Source organism: Rhinolophus sinicus, chromosome 14 (assembly GCF_057876585.1).
Source record: "Rhinolophus sinicus isolate RSI-liver-muscle chromosome 14, RSI-T2T, whole genome shotgun sequence".
NCBI lineage: Eukaryota > Metazoa > Chordata > Mammalia > Chiroptera > Rhinolophidae > Rhinolophus > Rhinolophus sinicus.
The window spans coordinates 77,323,180-77,341,956 of record NC_142514.1 but is presented as its reverse complement, the minus strand read 5'-3'; the positions used below and the strand labels follow the sequence as shown (position 1 = coordinate 77,341,956).

General features: G+C 37.9%; 1 protein-coding gene across 10 annotated transcripts in view; it reads right to left on the bottom strand.

Annotated features, from left to right (window-relative positions):
• KIF13A (kinesin family member 13A) overlaps positions 1 to 18,777 on the bottom strand; it is a 187,089-nt gene that overhangs the window by 92,832 nt on the left and 75,480 nt on the right. For all 10 annotated transcript variants that reach the window (XR_016018678.1, XM_074335179.2, XM_074335181.2 and 7 more), the window contains exon 4: positions 3,090 to 3,150. Coding sequence is in view for 9 of the 10 variants with exons in the window: in XM_074335179.2 (XP_074191280.2) it covers positions 3,090 to 3,150 (61 nt within the window). In the remaining variant the exon portion in view is untranslated. The remainder of the gene's footprint in view (positions 1 to 3,089; positions 3,151 to 18,777) is intronic.

Here is an 18,777-nt window from a genome sequence, read left to right as displayed (position 1 = left end):
GATGGCATGCATCATTTATAATGAATCTCTAACAAACTTTTCAAATAATCAACCACTATTGCTTCGCATAAGCGTAGGGAAAACTACAGTTATGATAAATCAAACAGCTAACAATTTCTGAGTATTTACTCTGTGCAAAGCACTTGAAGAGTGCTTCATATACACTTGAATAGTAAAACAATGAATCGGGACAATGTGCTAAAACAACTATTTCGGAAAGCTGCTAAAAAATCAGTTCTATTTTGCCTACTGCCAGCTTTTAGAATGTAAATGTTGATGCACAGTTAAACAATGTAACAGATACCATTTCTACCTCTGAGCACATAAAATCTGGCATCCTGCGAATGGAATCAAACATGGCTGCTCTCCCCATAGCAATAGCTCAAGGCTCAGAGGCGCTCAGCTGTGCCCTCTCAGTAGAAAGCTACCCTAACAGAAGTGCAACCTTTCTCCTATATTGTAGGATATTAACAGTCCCTGAAAACACATGGCTTCAGCAAATTTGAGCAACATGCCATATGGTGAGAACTGTTACATAATTTCTAAGTCAATAAGTTTAGAATTTCTCCAAAACTGGCCATGTCCACATTTATTCCCCAAATATGCCACACCAGACTGATTTTTATTTGGGGTATGGTTTACAGAAAAATACGTTTATGAAAAATAACCCCCTTACAAGAAAAAAAAGTAAAAGCAAGGTCACTGGAAACCACTGTTATTTACTAATATGACACATTTCAGGCAGTGATTTAAAAATGTGTTGAATTATTGTTGAGAATGCCTTAATTGCAATCAGTAGTGATTCAAACATTTACAAAGACCTATTATCTGCTATGACAATCTCAAGTTTATCAGTATTCACTGTAATATAATAACTTTATAATTCTAAATGGGGAGCAATGTCTACATGCATGTATATGTGGGTTGCTGGGGAAGATGTGGGTTTATGCAGAAATGCCATGCTTTGGGTGAATTCTGTAGGTTACTTCTGTTTTTTTCCTTAGCTCTGCCACAAGGATTTTGCTTTAAAGACTAAGAATTATGTGCCAGACAAGCATTATTATGACTATCAACCCAAAAGGTAGTAATAACGAGATAATATATTTAAAATGTAAAATGTCTCAAAGCATGAGTCAATGCAATTCAAATGTCTTAACAAATAAGCCGCTGATTTGCCTCTGAAAAGTCCACTTCAACAGCCAGGTGGCCAGCATAAAATGTCTGATTCATGTTTTATCAGAGAGCTGGAGGAGATCTGAGCTCATTCTATGCCCTATCTCCTCCTTTTACATAGGAGGAAGCACAGATCACCAAAGTTTAGCAGCTTGTGGCAAAACCAGGCCTTCTCAACACCAGAACAATGTATTTTCTTTCCAAAGATAAAGACGATAAATATTACGCGAGCTTTTCCTCTGTGCCAAGTACTAAATGAACAAGTCATTGAGTCCTCAAATCAACCCTATGAGATCAGAACTATCATCCTTACTTAACATGAGGAAACAGAAGAAATGTGATATTAGGAACTCACCCAACCTTCCACAGGTACAAAGTGGTAAAGCCAGGATCTGAACCCAGGCAGTCTGGCTTAAGAGCTCACAGCCTTCCACCACTCCAACCAACTCACTGCAATGCCATTACACATACTACCTACAGAACTACTGTATTTCCAAACTGGAAAGCCTGCAATTTGAAGCTCTTGCTATAGCTTTTAATAGGTAGCATAACATAAATACAACTGAGAACTTAACATTTACACACCACATGAAATTTAGAATGGTTTCTTTGCTCTTTTAATCCATGTGCTTAGCTTTCTCTCCCTCTCCCCCACCTCTCTGTCCCTCCACATTTTGAAAGCTGCCTTAAGAGATCTGATTCAGTATCAACGATGCCATTATTCATTGAGCCCGACAAATAGGTTGGTTTCAGAAAATCTGTGCTTTCCCTTTCTCCATTTCATCTATTTCCCATCAGAGAATGAATGCTTCTATCTTAATGTTTCTATTCACAATTAAGAAGGAATTGCTATGTTTTTAATGAAAAGAAAGGAAATCAAATTACCAACCAACCAATATACTAGTAACTATTTAGTAGGCAGATTATTTACAATCTAAACAAACCTGAGAGAATAGCAAGCAAGAAGTTTAGTTTTTCCAAGGTGGTTGGTCACAGTATTTGTACAATGGGGATCTAAAGAATAAGAAATTTTCTCGTCCAATTTTGTAAGTAGACATCGCACATCTCCATTCATCCCTCACTGTTTTTCTTTCCTTTTTTTTTTACCTAAATGGGAAAGTCATTCAGCTGATATTCTTGTAAGTACAGATAAAGAGAAAAACACCCATTAAGGCTATGTATCTAAGAAAACAGGACACAATCAAAAGGGAAGGAATCAAAGCCTTCCTCCACTAAAATAAACACTTCCCTCTTAAGCTAAAGTAATTGTGATTAACTCTCAGGAAAAGTTAAAATTTACCAATGGTCACAAATAATAAAATTAGCAGTCATTTGTATTTGATGGAATAGGGATAAAATGTGTCAAGTAAAGAACACTAGCAAAATGTGGGGCTAGGATGCAATGCTAACCTGGGAAGGTGTAGTTTTACTTCATACTACCACTGACTGCTTTAGAACACTCAGGACGTGAATGGGTCCTAGAAACCAACAGCGCCTGTGCTTTGTTTATATAAATGAGTAGTGCATCCCCTGAAAGTTAACAATAAGGAAAGGCACGGCTCGCTAAATCTCTTCTTATGTGACAATCACAATAGGTACCATTTATGGCCTGATGTGGTTCCCCATCATCTCTACTCCTTGGAGTACCTCCGAAGATACTAATATTCACTTTACAGTTGAAGAACCTGAAGCTTAATGAGATTGAAAAAAATCCCAGCCATGGCTTCTCAGCAAGTAGTGGCTGAGCAGACCGGAAATCATATCTTACTAACTTCCAAGCCCATGCACTACATGGGAAAGAATGAGCGTGAATTTTACGGGAAAAACAGAACTCCAGAATAATTAAGGAAAATAGATGTAATCGAAGAAGAGGCCAGAGGCCCAACTGTCAACTGTAGAAAGAAAAGTCAACTTACCAGCGTATTTTGCAGTGTTAGATTCATCCATGGACCAAAAGCAATAATCAAAGGCAAATACCTGAATTAAAAAAAAAAACCAATATTAAACTTAAAAATTAATTAATTCCTATGAGTACACCAGACTGCAAAAAACAAAATTCACTGATGAAGATGAAGATGCCTGGTACTAGTACTGTCCGATTTAAAAAACAAAACAAAACCAAAAACACCATAGGTTTGTTGCTTTGTTAACCCTGAAGTTTCTTTTAGACTAAACTGATGGTTATCTTCTTGTATTAGAGTTAGTTGTATAGGAACATTGCTGTTTACCTGGAAGTTAAACAAGCACACAATTTTTTGTCTTAACAACAAAAAATTAATGACAAATTTAATGACAAAAAACAATAACTTCTCTCCCAAGTCCACAGTACCAGCATTTACTGTAACCCTCCAGCTGGAGCTCCCACAGCTTCTCAAGAAACACTAAATTGATCAACATTCATTTAAACCAATTCCTCTAACTTTCCATGATGCTACCTTTTCTAGCATAGCCAAAGCTCAAAATTTCCCACATTCCCATTTTGGACTCCATTCCTTCTTCTGCTTCAGCATGCAATCTGGGATCAAGTATTGTTAAGATATCAATCATTCACTCTTGGGTGCATTAATTTCCTGTACAGTTACTGAATGCCTACTATGTGCCAGGAATGGCTGATGCTGCCTGCCTAAAAACTGTCATCTCATCGTTTCCCATGCATGTGACCACCACTCATGTTCCTGTCATCATCGGATGCAGAGGGCAATGTTCCCTAAAGTGTACTCCAAGGAACAGTAGTTTCATGAGACAATCCATGAAAAAATACGAAATCGTGTTGGAAGTGTTGTACCTTTTGACCTGTTTGAGATTCTCAATATTAAAGGCTCCGAAAAGTCCCCCAGCAAATAACCCCTGTAATTGTTTAACTTTTAATTTCTCCAATTAATTTTGGTGAGGAGACCCTTTCTTGAGTAACACCGGTTAACATGCCTTGAAATCAGTGTTTCTCAACATAGTTCTCTGCAAACTATGGTCCAAATGACTCAGCAGCTACTTTCTTGGGGTCCTTGTTAAAGCCTTTTCTTTCCCTTGCAGTTCAAACAGCAAATTACAAACCTTCCATGGACAGGGACCTTTTAATGCTTAATCATTTCCAAAGGATATTAAGCACTGAGCAAACAGAACCCAAGCTCTGATTTCAAGGCATGTTGACCTGAAATTTGAGACTAGCCACAAGGAGGCCTTCCCAGCCTATGTCCCCTGACTTCTTTATGCCTCAGCTGAATCAGCACCTTTGGCAGTACTAGGTACAACCCTACCTCTCTCCGAGTTCTCTTCATTTCACCCCTCAAAATGCTTCATACTCCTTAAGGTCCAGTTCAATGTCTTTTTCTTCCAGCAAGCATTCCTTGGTTCAATCCAAAGGTATTAGTTTCCCTTCTTTGAACTCTCATAACCCTATTTAATCCTTTTTTTCGTGATACTTATCCCAATTATTCTACTTTTCACTTATCATGTATATCCTCTGTGCATATATTTTATCTCCACTGGCAGACTAAGTTCCTTGAGAGGAGGAACCATACCTGACTCATATTTGTATCCTGCAGTGTTCATAGCAATTGCTTTATAATTATTTATTAAATGATTAATGGCATTGAGACCTTGCATGAAAGCAAGTATTTTCTATATCATCAAAAGACTAAGTTACACTCTGAACAGTTTCAGCACTACATATATTTTAATGCTTTTAAAACTGATTCAGATATGCACACAGCTTACATCATGAATCTCATGTCCAAATTTAATTTTGTTACTTATACAAAGTCACCCTGGTCTTATAATAAACAAAGCTAAAATGAACAACTATGAAACATCAGTTTCAGTCAACAGAGTGAGGAATATTTACTGCATTCAGAGGGCTGTTCCAAAAACTCGAGAGACCACACAGGCATAATCCAGTTAATTTTCCTGCCTCTAGGCAGGACTGAACTTCAACACTTCTCCTGAGAGATGAAGATCTGTCTTGTTTTTAAACATTTCCAGAAAAGGAGATTCCACAACCTCTTTTTAATGGCATCTTATAGCATTTAACATTCATTCCCAGGACATTTTCGTTTCCTTTTGACCTAAATCCGCTTTCCTTAAATGGCCAATAGATGCTAATTTCCAATTTTTAAGTTACTGTTTTCCTCTAGAGACTCAATGAATTCCTGTTAGTAGTTGCTATATAAGTGAAATAATCATTTATTTCCTATATTTTAAATTCCATAACTACCTATTTAATAGTTTGATATTTTGCATATAAGGTTATATATTTTGCATAACACTTCCCCTGAGAGATGAAGTGATTTACACTTCACAGTAATGCTACTTAAAATTTTTTAAAAATCCACCTCTAATTTTCAGGATGTATCTCTCAGAAATAATCATTCCAAATTCTATGCCAACATCAATTTCTAACAAACAGTTAATAGCTTAAGGTTGTTTTTACTCATAAAAAAATAAAAATTTTTCATTTAAAAAATTTGCCCCTAGAATTCAGACAAATGTTAAAAACCTGCAGAGGAGAAAAGGACCCTGACAAGTATAGATAGATACAACTGTTCCTTGCCCGCCAAATACTGGCCTCTTCCTGAACTGAATTATATCTCAAATTTCACAACCTTTGATCACAGGCATTTTGGAATGCTCATCCCTCAAACCAGTCATGGTTATTATTTTACTAAACATTTACCAGTAAGAAAGTTGAAGCCCAGAAATTTGAGGGACTTCCCTAAAAACTCAAAGCAAGTGAATAGAAAAATTCTTGTAATTTTTTTCTTTAATGCATGCCACAAGTGATCACCCCTTCTGTGAAATCCTACAGCACGTGGTCGCTCCTGTGGCACGAGTTCACATGGGACCTATTTTATCCCTCTGTTGTTCAGTGTGGGTCTCCCCTCCACTCTAAAGGTGAAGCCTTTGGGGGCAGGGACAGCATCTCAAGCACCTCATAGTGCCTGGGGCGGTACCTCATACAGAGCAGCTGCTGTAATATCTTTTTCAATAAACAAACATAATACTAGGAGAAGGAGCTGGAATGCAGACAAGAACACAGAGTGGATGTGAGTGAGAACTGTTATGAATAAGCAGAGGTTCAAACGGCAAGATACATGTTTAGATGTTTCATTACTTTCAGATGCATGTTTGGGGGGAACTTGGTTCCATCAATGGTCAAATACAGATTTGGTTACAAGACGAGCACTAGGGTCCCCCTCGGCACGGTTCCCCCCCATCCTTCCATGGTTCACAAGGATAAACAAATATGGCCGCATCCCGTGTAATGTACAGTTGGCACAGAAATGAAAACAATTGTTTAACTGTTGCTAGAATAATTATTTATTATGAATGCTACTAACACAGTTTTAAAGATGTTTAAAACAATTTCTTTGTATTAGGTAGTCCATTCATTTCCTTTGCAATCTCATTAGTACTGTGAACTATTTACAAACTGTTATCTTTCTTTTCCTGGCCAAACTTAACTTATAATTTAATGACATAAGGTTTGCAACAAAAGGGGACATGATTTTCTTAGGTTTTACAGAAATTTTGATTTTCCAATACAAAATATTCCACTGATATTTCAAAGAGATAACTAAGCCATTTTCATGAGAGTTACGCCTTGGAAACTGACCACTTAAAATAAAAAAGAAAATCATTTTTTCAAAGCCAGCACATTAGAGAAATATGTTAAATAAGACTTCTAACTCATTTCATTAGAATTCCTAAAAGTTTACTTCATCTATTCATTATGAAGTCACTAATATCTTAACTGGAGTGCGGGAGATGGAGGACCTCTTAATACATACCACTGAGTAAAAAAAATAATAAATTTGGAAACTGAGTATAAATTTCATATTTCATCAGTGCCAATCAATACCATGAGAACTTTTCGTGGAAAGGCATCCATACCTTCCAAGAGCTTTTGATGAGAAAAAGAGCCAAAAGTACAGATGCTGTCCAGTTATTAAAATCTGAAAGCCATTGTCTTGTTTTCAATAAAATGTGACTCCACCTTCTCAGAATCCCACTGCTTCCTCTTCGTTTGCAACTTGTAAAATTCATACCAGCATTTAATTCCCTGCAGCATGCAGTCTATATCTGCTCCACCTTCATCATTCCCTTAAAAAATGTTAGCTTTGCATCTTTGTGAACCACTGAACAGCTAGTAAAGTTACTACAAGCTGTTTTTAATAAGGCAAATGTGTTGAGTGATATATTCTGAGGCAAGGGAGTTCCAGGACTTAGGAGCAGGATGCAGCATAGTCAAACTCCACTTTTACCAGAAGTCTTATCTCTGACGGCATTTCAGCAAAATTCAATTTACAATTTTAAAAAATGGAAGAAAGAAAGAATCTTCTGTGTTTCTTGAAGAACCAGAAGGCATCAGTGTTCTAAGAAATGTGATCTGGTAATCACTTTTCTGACCCGTAAAAACAAAATGTAAAGGAATTTTCTATTGAATTTCCTCTATCGCCTTTCATTCAGTCTTTCTACTTGTATGTTTTCCCTAATATACTCTCCAATTGTAAAATGTTTAATCCAGAAAGCAATCAACAAATACCTATTTGCCACCTCTCGGTTTTCAAACGTGTATGAGGCATTTGTCCTCTAGTCAATTACAGGCTAATGAAAAGGACAAAACACAAGACAATTATTCTTGAAAATTAAAAAAGCACTTTCTTTTTTCAAAATCATTTTAATACCTCTCAGAGCCCCTCTCCAGGAAGAAAGTGATTAACCCAATACTTTTCTCAAGATAATTTAATTTTATGCAAAGAACTATCTTCAAACATACATCAGATTTTTTTATGAAGTGAGTCAAAGCCCATCTCTCTCAATTTCTCCTTATTAAAATCTTTCAAAATCGTCTCAAATGTCACTCCCTTATGCACCTTTCTTAAAGACACTACTCCTTATTTTCTGAATTTCATACCTGTCTAACCAGATTGGAGGGGGTGAGGGGAGGGGCAGAGTTCCCTTTGTTCTGCTACATTATTAATTCTTAGAGGACAGACCTTGGTTTTCCTAATGTTTTTACTGTCCATCATTCCACCATAAAAATACTCTGAGAATGTATTTTTTAAAGAAACATTTTGGTGAATTACCTTATAATTAAATAATCTTATAAATCGGTGTTTTTACATAGGATGGCTCAAAATAAAATATACAGTGAGTATGGATCCCTCAGCAGCATTGCAGTATGGGAGATAACACAACACTACTATCTCAGAGTCTCCATTTTTACTTCATCTGTGGAAGTGACAAGACTGGTGCCACCCTTCAGACATGATTTGTGTGTTTACTGAATTCTAAAAGACAGAAGCAAGCTCCCCTATTTATCTACATATTATGTCAAGAGTCAGCCATCTCTTCAGCTCTGAGAGCTTCCACCAATGACCAAGAAATCCTCTGGGTATATTAAGTACAGTGGGAAGTCCAGAGGGACAAAGTAGAAAAGAAAATGTAGACATAGAAGAGAATTCCTCTTTTGTGCAATCCCCTACCTCTCCTCACCTCCCTACCCAATAAGCTATAAATCATTCTTTGAGACCTACCTAAATGTCACCTTCTCCAATGTTTCAACTTCCTCTCTGAAAAATGTTTATTCCCTTCTCTGTGCTGTTTTAGTTGATAGTTCCCCCTGTCTAATACACACTTTACCTAAGTAACTGCACATTTTACATTAAATCAGGACCAGGAATTTAAACAAAATGTCTACTAATACAATGCTTCGTGCATAGTGGTAACTCAGGATATGGCAGCTATGTTATCAGTATTAACAGTATCTACTGATGGGCTCCTCTCCCAGTTAATAGTAAAGTATGGAGTATTTATTATGTACCAGGCACCATCCTAAATGCTTTATATTCTCATCAAGCTGGGAGATTTCCAGAGCCAAGGACTGTGCTAATTCATTTTATTCCCTACAGGTATAGACACGGTCAACAGGCGCTCAGTATTTGCTGAACCAAATAGAGAAAAGAAAAAAGGCAAAAAAGTTCCATTTGGCCATTGAGTGGAAGAGTTGTTATAGTTCATTCAGTTTGTGTCAAAAGCATTAATGCAAAACACACTACTTTCTACTGTATTTCCCTGAAAATAAGACCTAGCCAGACCATCAACTCTAATGGATCTTTTCGAGCAAAAATTAACCCAATCTTATATTATAATAAAATAAGACCGGATCTTATGTTAATTTTTGCTCCAAAAGACGCATTAGAGTTGATGGTCCGGCTAGGTCTTATTTTCAGGGAAACATGGTAGTTCCCAAAATCAGAATCAAAAGGGCTTTTCCTCAAATAAAACCCTACTCTATGTGAACTTGCTTTGTTTGCATGAAGGAGTGTGTCTCTCTCCTCTCAGTCTACACTATCATCCTTCTCCCTTTGCACAATTAATCCACTGTTCACATCTGCAGACCCAGCTGCTACTAACAGCTTGTTCTGGCTACTATCTGCTTTGAGAACTGAGCCCAAGATCTCTCCACAAACCCCAATTTCTCCAATTTTATAAATATTGCCTTGCCAATGTCCAATGTTTTATGGCTACTTTTCAATTTTGTCAATTTGAGAGTACAATTAATATAAAATACACGTACCAAATGTGTTAACATTGCACCACACTGTTATGAGAATTGAGTCAGACCAAAAAAAAAAAAAAAGAAAATTAAAGTATTATATTCATGTCCTGTTAAAATTTCCCTTTTAATGCCAAGCTTCAACACTTTTCTCTCATCTCATATCAGAGATGGGAAGTGTCATGAAAAAACAAGAGTTAACTTCATTCATCTCCGCGAAGCTAGACTGAAATTGAAAGGAAAGCCCAACACTGAAAGCCTGTCTGATCACCGGAACTGTCTTCACCACTGCTATTTGCAAAAGCAGCTCTGCCAACACTGCCTCCAGCCAGTGTCTGACCATATCTGCTCCTGAGCACCACAGAAGCGGTACCAGAATGATCACCCTCAGTGCTGCCGAGTTCCAATGACAGATACAAGTATCCCATTTAAAAAGCTGTCAAGTAACTGCTATCTCTTTTATAATTAATCATCTTCTTTATACATGCCTATATAGCCATACCAAACAATGTCTTAAATTAAACAGTATTCAATCATTAGTCAATATTGCCTGACAATGAAGATGCCAAAGCATTTTAAAGACTCAAGTGAGCACGCAAACAGCCTCGGTCGCACATCTACAAGCATTGTCCCTGATGGCAGGGAGTTCACAATCTGTTGTAGGAAACTATGCTGTGCAAAGTACTACCATGCACTGCAGTTCGAACTTCTAAAGGCGTACGGAGAAGTGTCTCTTCAACTAATTCATCTTTGAATCCATTTAATAGGCATTTACTGAGTGGTTGTTATGAGCTAGTTAGGACAGAAATAAGAATGCCGTAGTTATAAGGATCTCACTCTATTAGAGGGAAGTAACCAAGGAAAGGAAAGAGTGCAATAAGACATAGAAGTCAGCATAGGGTTCGGCAGGAATACAAATAAGGAATAATTACATTGCAGGGTGGGGCTAGGGTGGGGTGGGGTGAGGTCTAGGAAACGTTTCTAGAAGAGGCTAGGCTTGGGCTGAATTCTGCAAGGTAACTTGAAAAGACAAGTAGGAAAGGCATTCCAAGTAAAGGGTGCAGCTAACAAGTAACAGAGCTAAGGAAGGATTGAGTGTGACTGGAGTATGTGCAAATAGCAGGGAGCAAAGGAAGAAAAAAGAGAGAAACCTCTTTTCCAGCTGAAGCCAGGTCATATAAGACTTTAAGTGCCTTATTAAAAAGGCTGGAATTCAGCTTACTGGAAAATGACAGGGTTGTATTTCTACTTTGGAATAACCACTGTAACAGCAATGTGTTAGACGGACTGAACAGGTAATAAGACAAGAGAAAACGAGGCCAATTAGCAACTCATTATGATGAAGGTAAAAGTTTCTAATACCCAAGCTCAGTGTGGATGGAGAGGAGCTGTACTGAATAGTCACTCTTTTTTTTTTTTTTTTGCCCAGAACACCCTACCTCATTTATTCTAGAAATAGCACCTTTTCTTAGGAGAACCATACTAACCTCCACTCCAGCCTTTTGGTTCTCATGGGTTGCCGCCATGTTTTAATATGGCGTATAAGTTCATTTTATATATATATTACGTGTGTGTGTGTGTGTGTGTGTGTGTGTGTGTGTGTAAAAATATATATATGGTTCAGGGGAGAAGTCAGGGAAGATGTACTCAGCAGCTGAAGTTGGACCACTCACAGTTCCATAATCCCTTCACCACAGTGAACTGGTCCCAAGTGTCTGACAGAATTTTTGGATTAGGGACCAAGGAAGTCAAATCAGTCTTTCATTAATAACTGATGCTATAAAATCTGGGATATGTTGAAGCTACGTTCCTAAGCATGTGGACCAGAGAAGCAGATACAGCTGGCTGCAGTGAGAGAGAGAAATGTAGGGGACACACATGAGAACAGACAGGACATGGGGAGATAAGGTGAAGTGACTGTATTTGAACCCTAGCCACTTCCTGTTCTTGAGTTCTTTTGAGAAATCTCAGAGTCATTTTCATGGTTCATCTAGTTTGAATTCCTATCACTTTTAGCTGAAAGACTCCCAACTACTACAGAAAGAAACAAGTATGAGACATGCAAAATGAAGAAATAACCAGGCTTGATCATCCTCTGACTATAGGACTGAAAAAAGTTGTGAATATCAATACTCCCATGGAAAAAGGCACTGAAAGGAAACGTATCCTAAAAACCATGTAAAGTTTCAAAAATTTGAAAATAAAAACTAGTTCTGCCAAATCCTAGACCAATATCATGACAGAGCATGAGCTTCCATTTAGCACGAACTCAACTCTAACTCTTTCAAATACTCCATTCCTTTCATATTTAATCCTTTATCATTCAGTTTTAAAATCTGCTTCCCTGGTTGCTAAGGGGCAGGAATGGAGTGTAATAAATGCAGTCTGTGACATTTCTGGTTCTTTCATGCTCTGATTGAGGAACACATCCATGTGCCAGGAGGGTGAGTTACCCCAACTCCACAGAGACAGAGGCTCCTGGGCTCGGGACCCTTCCAGACCTTGCTATAGTATGTCTTCACTTGGCTGCTCATCTGTTCCCTTTATAATAAACCACTGAACCTAAGTACGTTTCCCTGCATTTTGTAAGCCATTGCAGCAAATTATCGAACCTGAGGAGGGAGTCTTGATTTGTAGCAAAGAAATCCTGATTTGTAGCAAAGTCAGATGGAAGTGTGGGTAACCTGGGAACCCACTACTTATGATTAGTGTTTGAAATAAGAGCCAGTCATGTGGGATGAGCCCGTAACCTTTGGGATCTGAGCTACCTCTGGTTAATGTCAGAACTGAACTGACTAGTAGGACACCCAGCTGCTGTCCAAAGAGAACTGCAGAATTGCTTGGAGTGGAAAACCCATACATTTGGTGTCAAAAGTGTAGGGAGTAAAGAAACAGTTTTCCTTTAACATCCACTACTTTGTTTCTGTTCCTCACATACATCTTGCTTCCTATCCCATGTTTTCTGCCTTCTGAAACCCTAGTCATACATGAAGCCCCACTTTTAGCTAAGAAGCCTTTCTTCCTCTGAAGTCACAAAGTACTGAAATGATGAATGATGACATTTATCATAATTTATTTTCCATTCCTTACAATGCTATACGTGTTTAATCTTCCTGAGCACGTTATTAATTCTAAAGAGCAGGAACCGCTTGAGCCCACAAACTCCTCATACAGTACTTTTCACAGATGTCCTCAATTAATATTTATCTAATTAATGATATTTAAATGGTAAGTAAAAATGATTCCTAGGAAAAAGGCACAGCAGGAAGGCTATGCCACCAGTGAGTTCATGCAGCTGCAACATGTATGGACCCAGCTACAAAGGCAGAAATGTAAGGGACGAAGGGAGAGCGGCTGCACTGAACTGGGGAAGGAAACACACAGAGGCCTTAGGGTGGATGCTGAGAGATGTCTGCTCAGCCATGTGTTTGGACTGAAACAGTGCTGTCAATAGAAATATAATACCAAATATGTTATTTTAAACGTTTTTTGTCAACACACTTGAAAAAATAAAAAGAGATACAAATAATTTTAATAAGACATTTTACTAAACCCAAAACAGCCAAAATATTTATCTTCCTTTTTGTCCTCGCACTAAGTATTTGACATCTGGTGTGTACTTTACACTTACAACAACACATCTCACGTCAGACCAGGCACACACCGCATGCTCAAAAGCCACATGTGGACAGATGGCTGCTGTCCTTAACAGCACAAGTGTAAAACTTAACCAAATCCGAGGCCAACACTTCGTTTTCAGAAATTCCCAGGGCAAAGCAGTAGAAGCCACGGAAAAGGATGGCAGTCACAGACGGTAAAACAAGTCTGAAAGAAACTTGACTTCAGAAAGCATAAGCTATACTAAATAAGATTTTCTCCTCCTTTTTTCAGTCATTTTTGTAAAGCCAGGTGTTTAGTATATCGGTATGCCTTATTAAAGGACACTGCCTTCAAAAACCAACCTTTTTATTTCGCTGTAAAATCGTTTTCTTCTGTTCACAATTTCGTCAACAAATTTATGTAAACAGAAGAGTGATTAAATACCCTGAAGTTCAGTAGTACCCAACCTCACTTGTAAATAAAATAAAAAACATTTAAAGTGAATTTAATTAACAAAATCGGATTGTTCAAATAAATCATACACTGACATATAAGATATTAAACACAATGATCATGAGGAAAAAATATGCAAACCGAGTAAAAAAAGCATATGATCATAAACAAAGTGATCTTCCAGATATTTACATTTTCCCCAAACCCTTCTTACTCTTTCCCCCCACTTTTGCCCCCACAAAACCCAAAAAGTAGAAAAATGACTTTACCACCATGTGGTGTAATATAAAGTGTTTGAAACTGTACAACACTGGCACTCAGAAGGCCAAGGATTGGAGCCTAGCTCTCCTACTGGATGGTTGTGACCAACGCATTCGTTAAACATCCATCTCCTTGGTCTTAAATAAGAGGGTATGAATGGTCGGAAGTGAGAAATTTCCAGCTCTGCAGTGTTCACTTGACACACAGAAAGTGCTCAAGGGAGGGAAGAAGGAAACAGAAAAAGGAGGAAGAATTCACTTGTTTCTCTCTGCATGCGTTCAATGTGGCTCCTCAGGAAGGTAAGACACTTATGCCAGACATGACAAAAACATGGAAGGTGAAGGACGCTGGGATGTGCTGGACATTCGAGCAGCCATTGGGGAGGCCGGGAAGTAGCTTCTGAAGGCAAAGCTACTACGACCAAGGACAGTTTCTTGTTCTCCAACACAAAAAGCACATAGTAAGACAGTGATTCTCCGCTCATACACCTTTTCCCTCTGCCCTACCTCCTGCCAAAATCCAAAGTTTATGAGAAGGTGGTTAAATGAACAAGCAATTTCCCCCTTTTACCTCTGCTTGCAATACCTTTAAGACAAAAACCTTGGACACAAAACTACAGTCACTGATAAGGAAAAACACGAGACAAAGGCTCTTTGTTGTTATGTGGGGGGGGGGGGTTTAAAAAAAAAATAACAAGGAAACATAAAGCAGGTGTCTCTAAAAGCTCACTTTTCTTTTTAAGGGAAATAGAACACACTACAACATTGCATAATATGCTACTGGTTAAAGAATTAGAAGGCATGCACTTGGTCTACACCGAAATAAATGTTTCTCCACTTAGGTTACAAATTTACCAAGTAACACCAAAGAGAAAAATCCAAATATATAGTACAACACAATTTATACAAATATAAATTTGTATACATTTCCCTTTCTATTTTAACATGTTATGTACACAAGCTATATAAAATATTTTCAATCTAACTTTTAAAAGTCAACTAGAAGAATAGCCTCATCTTTTTCTTGCCCTAACACACCACCAGAAAAAGTAACTTTTAAGAACGAAAGAAACCCAATTTGGGGAGAACAAGCGAAAGTCTCTTCAATGCCACCCTCCCCAGCAGCACCCCACGAGTGCCTGGCTTCTCTTCTTAATCGTCAGCGGATCCTTCCTCCTCTTTCCACACCCAGTGCAGGATGGGTCCCAAGGCGCTGGCCGCTGTTCCCTCATGTCTTCTGTTTCACTTAACCTTGTCTTCTTTGACAACGTGACAGGTGTCCCTTCCTTCATCACCTAGCTCTTCCCCACAAGAATGCCTCTGACCCTTCTAGGGCAGAGACTGCAAACCTTGTACACCCAGCTAGGCATCTGCATCAGATGCTTTGCCATCATTTCCAATTCAATCCACTCGAAAACTGAGCCCATCAGCTTCTCCCTGCACCAGACTAGCTCTTTCTTCTTTGTTTCTGCTGAATTTTCAGTTTCAAACTTCAGTCTTCTCTGACTCTTTTTGCTATATTGTCTTCTCCCATATGCTGTCAGCATCCAAGTCGTGGATACTTTATTTCTACAACGTTCTGATATTTCTTCCCATGGCACTGCTCCAGTGCAGGCTCTTATTACAACTTTTCTGGCACAGTTTATAGAACTAGCCTTCCTATTGACCAAATCAAATTCATTCTGTGCTCTGCTTTCAGATTAATCTTCTACAAGGGAAGCCCAACTACGCCACTGCTTTTTCAAAATAGACAGTTCTGCAACTGAAGGTATCAAGGTCCAACCCTGGCACCTAGGCCTTCAAAAGCTGGATTTCATTTCACCTTCTTCCTAGATATGTCACCCAGGACTCCCCTTAGATGTAGCATTAGTCCGACTCCATGCCTTGTCTTTTTCTGAAAACAACCAACATTCTCTTTCCTCCATCTCTTCGCACATCTGTCTACAATAAAATGACCAAACATATGTGGGGTTTTAATAAAAGGCCATGTATATTTTTCACTAAGTATATTGCTAGGTATTTAATATTTTTGAAACTACTATAAGTTACTGGGGTTTTGTTCAATTTTATTTTCTAATTGTTCATTGCTAGTATAAAGAAATACAATTTGCATTTTGACCTTTTTTTTTTTCTCTGCCACCTTGCCACCTGTAAGTTCTAAGAGCTTGTTTGGAGATTTCTTAATATTTTCCAAGTATATGACATATTGTCTGTAAATATAGATGCTTTAGCTTCCTCATTTCTAATCTGAATTTCTCCTATTTCTTTTTTTTTTTTTTTTTTTGCCTTATTGCACTGGCTAGGACCTCCAGTCAGTGCTGAATAGAAGTGGCTATATCTGTGTGAGAAACTGAAATATATCCTTGCCTTATTCCCCATCTTAGTGGAAAGTATTCAGTCTTTTACCATTAAGTATGATGAAAGCTATAGATTTTTAATGGATGCCCTTTACCATGTTGAGGAGGTTTCTGTCTACTACTAGCTTGCTGCAAGTTTGTATCACACGTAAGTGTTGAATTTTGTCAAATGCTGTTTTTCTGCATTGACTGAGATGATCATATGGTTTTTCTTTTTTATTCTGTTAGTATGACAAATTACATTTATTTTTACATAATTTTTTATTTGTTAAAGCAGTTACAGGTTTACAGAAAAATTGAGCGGATAGTACAGCGAGTTCCCATGTACCCGCTCTTCTTGAGCACCTCCCTGGTAGTTTCCCCTAATGTTAATAACTTGCATTAGTGTGTTATATTTGTTATAATTGATAAATCAATACTGATATGTTATTAATAACAAAACTCCATACTTTATATTAGGGTTCACTCTTTTGAGCTGTGCAGTTCTATGAGTTCTGATAAATGTGTAATGTCATATACCCACCGATACAGTTTCACTGCCCTAGAAAGAATCACACGTTCCACCTATTCATCCCTCTTTTCCTCACTCCTCCTGGCAATCACTGATTTGTCTTCTCTCTGATGCCACCCAAGTTTGCATTACATTTTAATTTGAATTTAAAATGGGTCTGGCATATTGGAAGTGCTGGATGTAACGTGGCTATTAACAGTTACAATGGAAATCGAATTCTAATAGTACAGTTCCAGGGATGCATATAAAGAATGTGAGACCTTTCCTGCATAACAGGTAACAACAGTGGTAACTTAACCAAATATTCAAAATGACAGCCCCTCCTTTCTCCTAAACATCACTCCTACCTTAGAACATTTCTTAGCAAAAATGCACAAAATCCTTACACACAATATTGCAGGTAGGTGATTTTTGTTATTATTATTATTTACCATCACAACATAGACACAATTTCAACAATTGCCCAAACACAGACTATGTGAAAAAATATTCCTTAGCAAAACACAAATTAATGACAAAGGAATCCAAGTTGGCGGTGAGACTTGTAAGGTCCAAGGGCAATTCCCCTTTGGGATCAGGCTAGAGAGCAGCATCAGGATTATGGAAGATCATTTGGGGTCATAAGAATGGAATCAGGTCAGAGTGCTCTCTGGCGCAGTCTCCAGAAAAGTGGCTCTCTCCATTAATGAAGGTGACTAATAATGTAGCTGAACTTGAACCTTCTTTCTGCTAAACTATTGAGTGTCCTTCTGCCCTAGCAGATCTTTACTTCTTTCTTTCCTTTCTTCAATCATTCAACAGACATTGTGTAGCTGCCATGTGCTATGGGCATTACCCAGGTAAACCACTAACTTTTTAATGTCTGTATGGTTTGCGTTTTCCAGAATGTCATATAGTTGGAATCATGTAGTATATAGCTTTTTCAGACTGGCTTCTTTCATTTAACAATATGCATTTAAGGTTCCTTCATGTCTTTCATGGCTTGATAACTCATACAGTATTCCACTGTAGAGATGTACCACAGTTTATTCACTCCCTTACTGAAGGACAGCTTGGTTGCTTCCAGTTTGGGGCAATTATGAGTGAAGCTGCTGTAAACTCTCGCATGCAGGTTTTTGTGTGGACAGAAGATTTCAACTCATCTGAGTAAATACCTAGAAGCATGATCGCTCAGTACTATAAGAAGGTTTTGCATTGTAAGAAACTTCACAGCTATGTTCCAAAGTGGCTACACCATCTTTCATTATCACCAGCAATGAATGAGAATCCCAGGGTCCACATCCTCGCCAGCTTTGGTATTGTCAGATTTTTGGATTTTAGTCATTCCAATAGGTGTGTAGTGCATTTCATTGTTGTTTTAATGTGCAATTTCCTAATGACATATACTGTTGACATTTTTTCATGCGTGTATTTGCCATTTGTACATCTTCTTTGGCGAAGTGTCTATTCAGGTCTTTTGCCCATTTTTTAACTGGGTAGTTCATTTTCTTACTGTTGAATTTCAAGAGTTCTTTGTATGTTTTGGATAACACTTCTTTATCAGATGTGTTTTACAAATATTTTCTCCCAGTCTGAGGCTTTCTTTTCGTTCTCTTAGCAGTGTCTTTGCAGGACAGAAGATTTTAGTTTTAATAAAATCCCACTAATCAATTTTATTTTTAAGGGTTATCCTTTTGGTGTTGTATCTAAAAGTTATGACCAACCCGCAGATTTCCTAATTTCTCCTGTGTTTATTTTTCAGAAGTTTATAGTTTTGCAGTTTATATTTAACTCTATGATCTACTTTGATTAAATTTTTGTGAAGGGCAGATGGTCAGTACCAAACTCATTTCTGTACATGTGGATATCCAGTTGTTCCAGCACCATTTG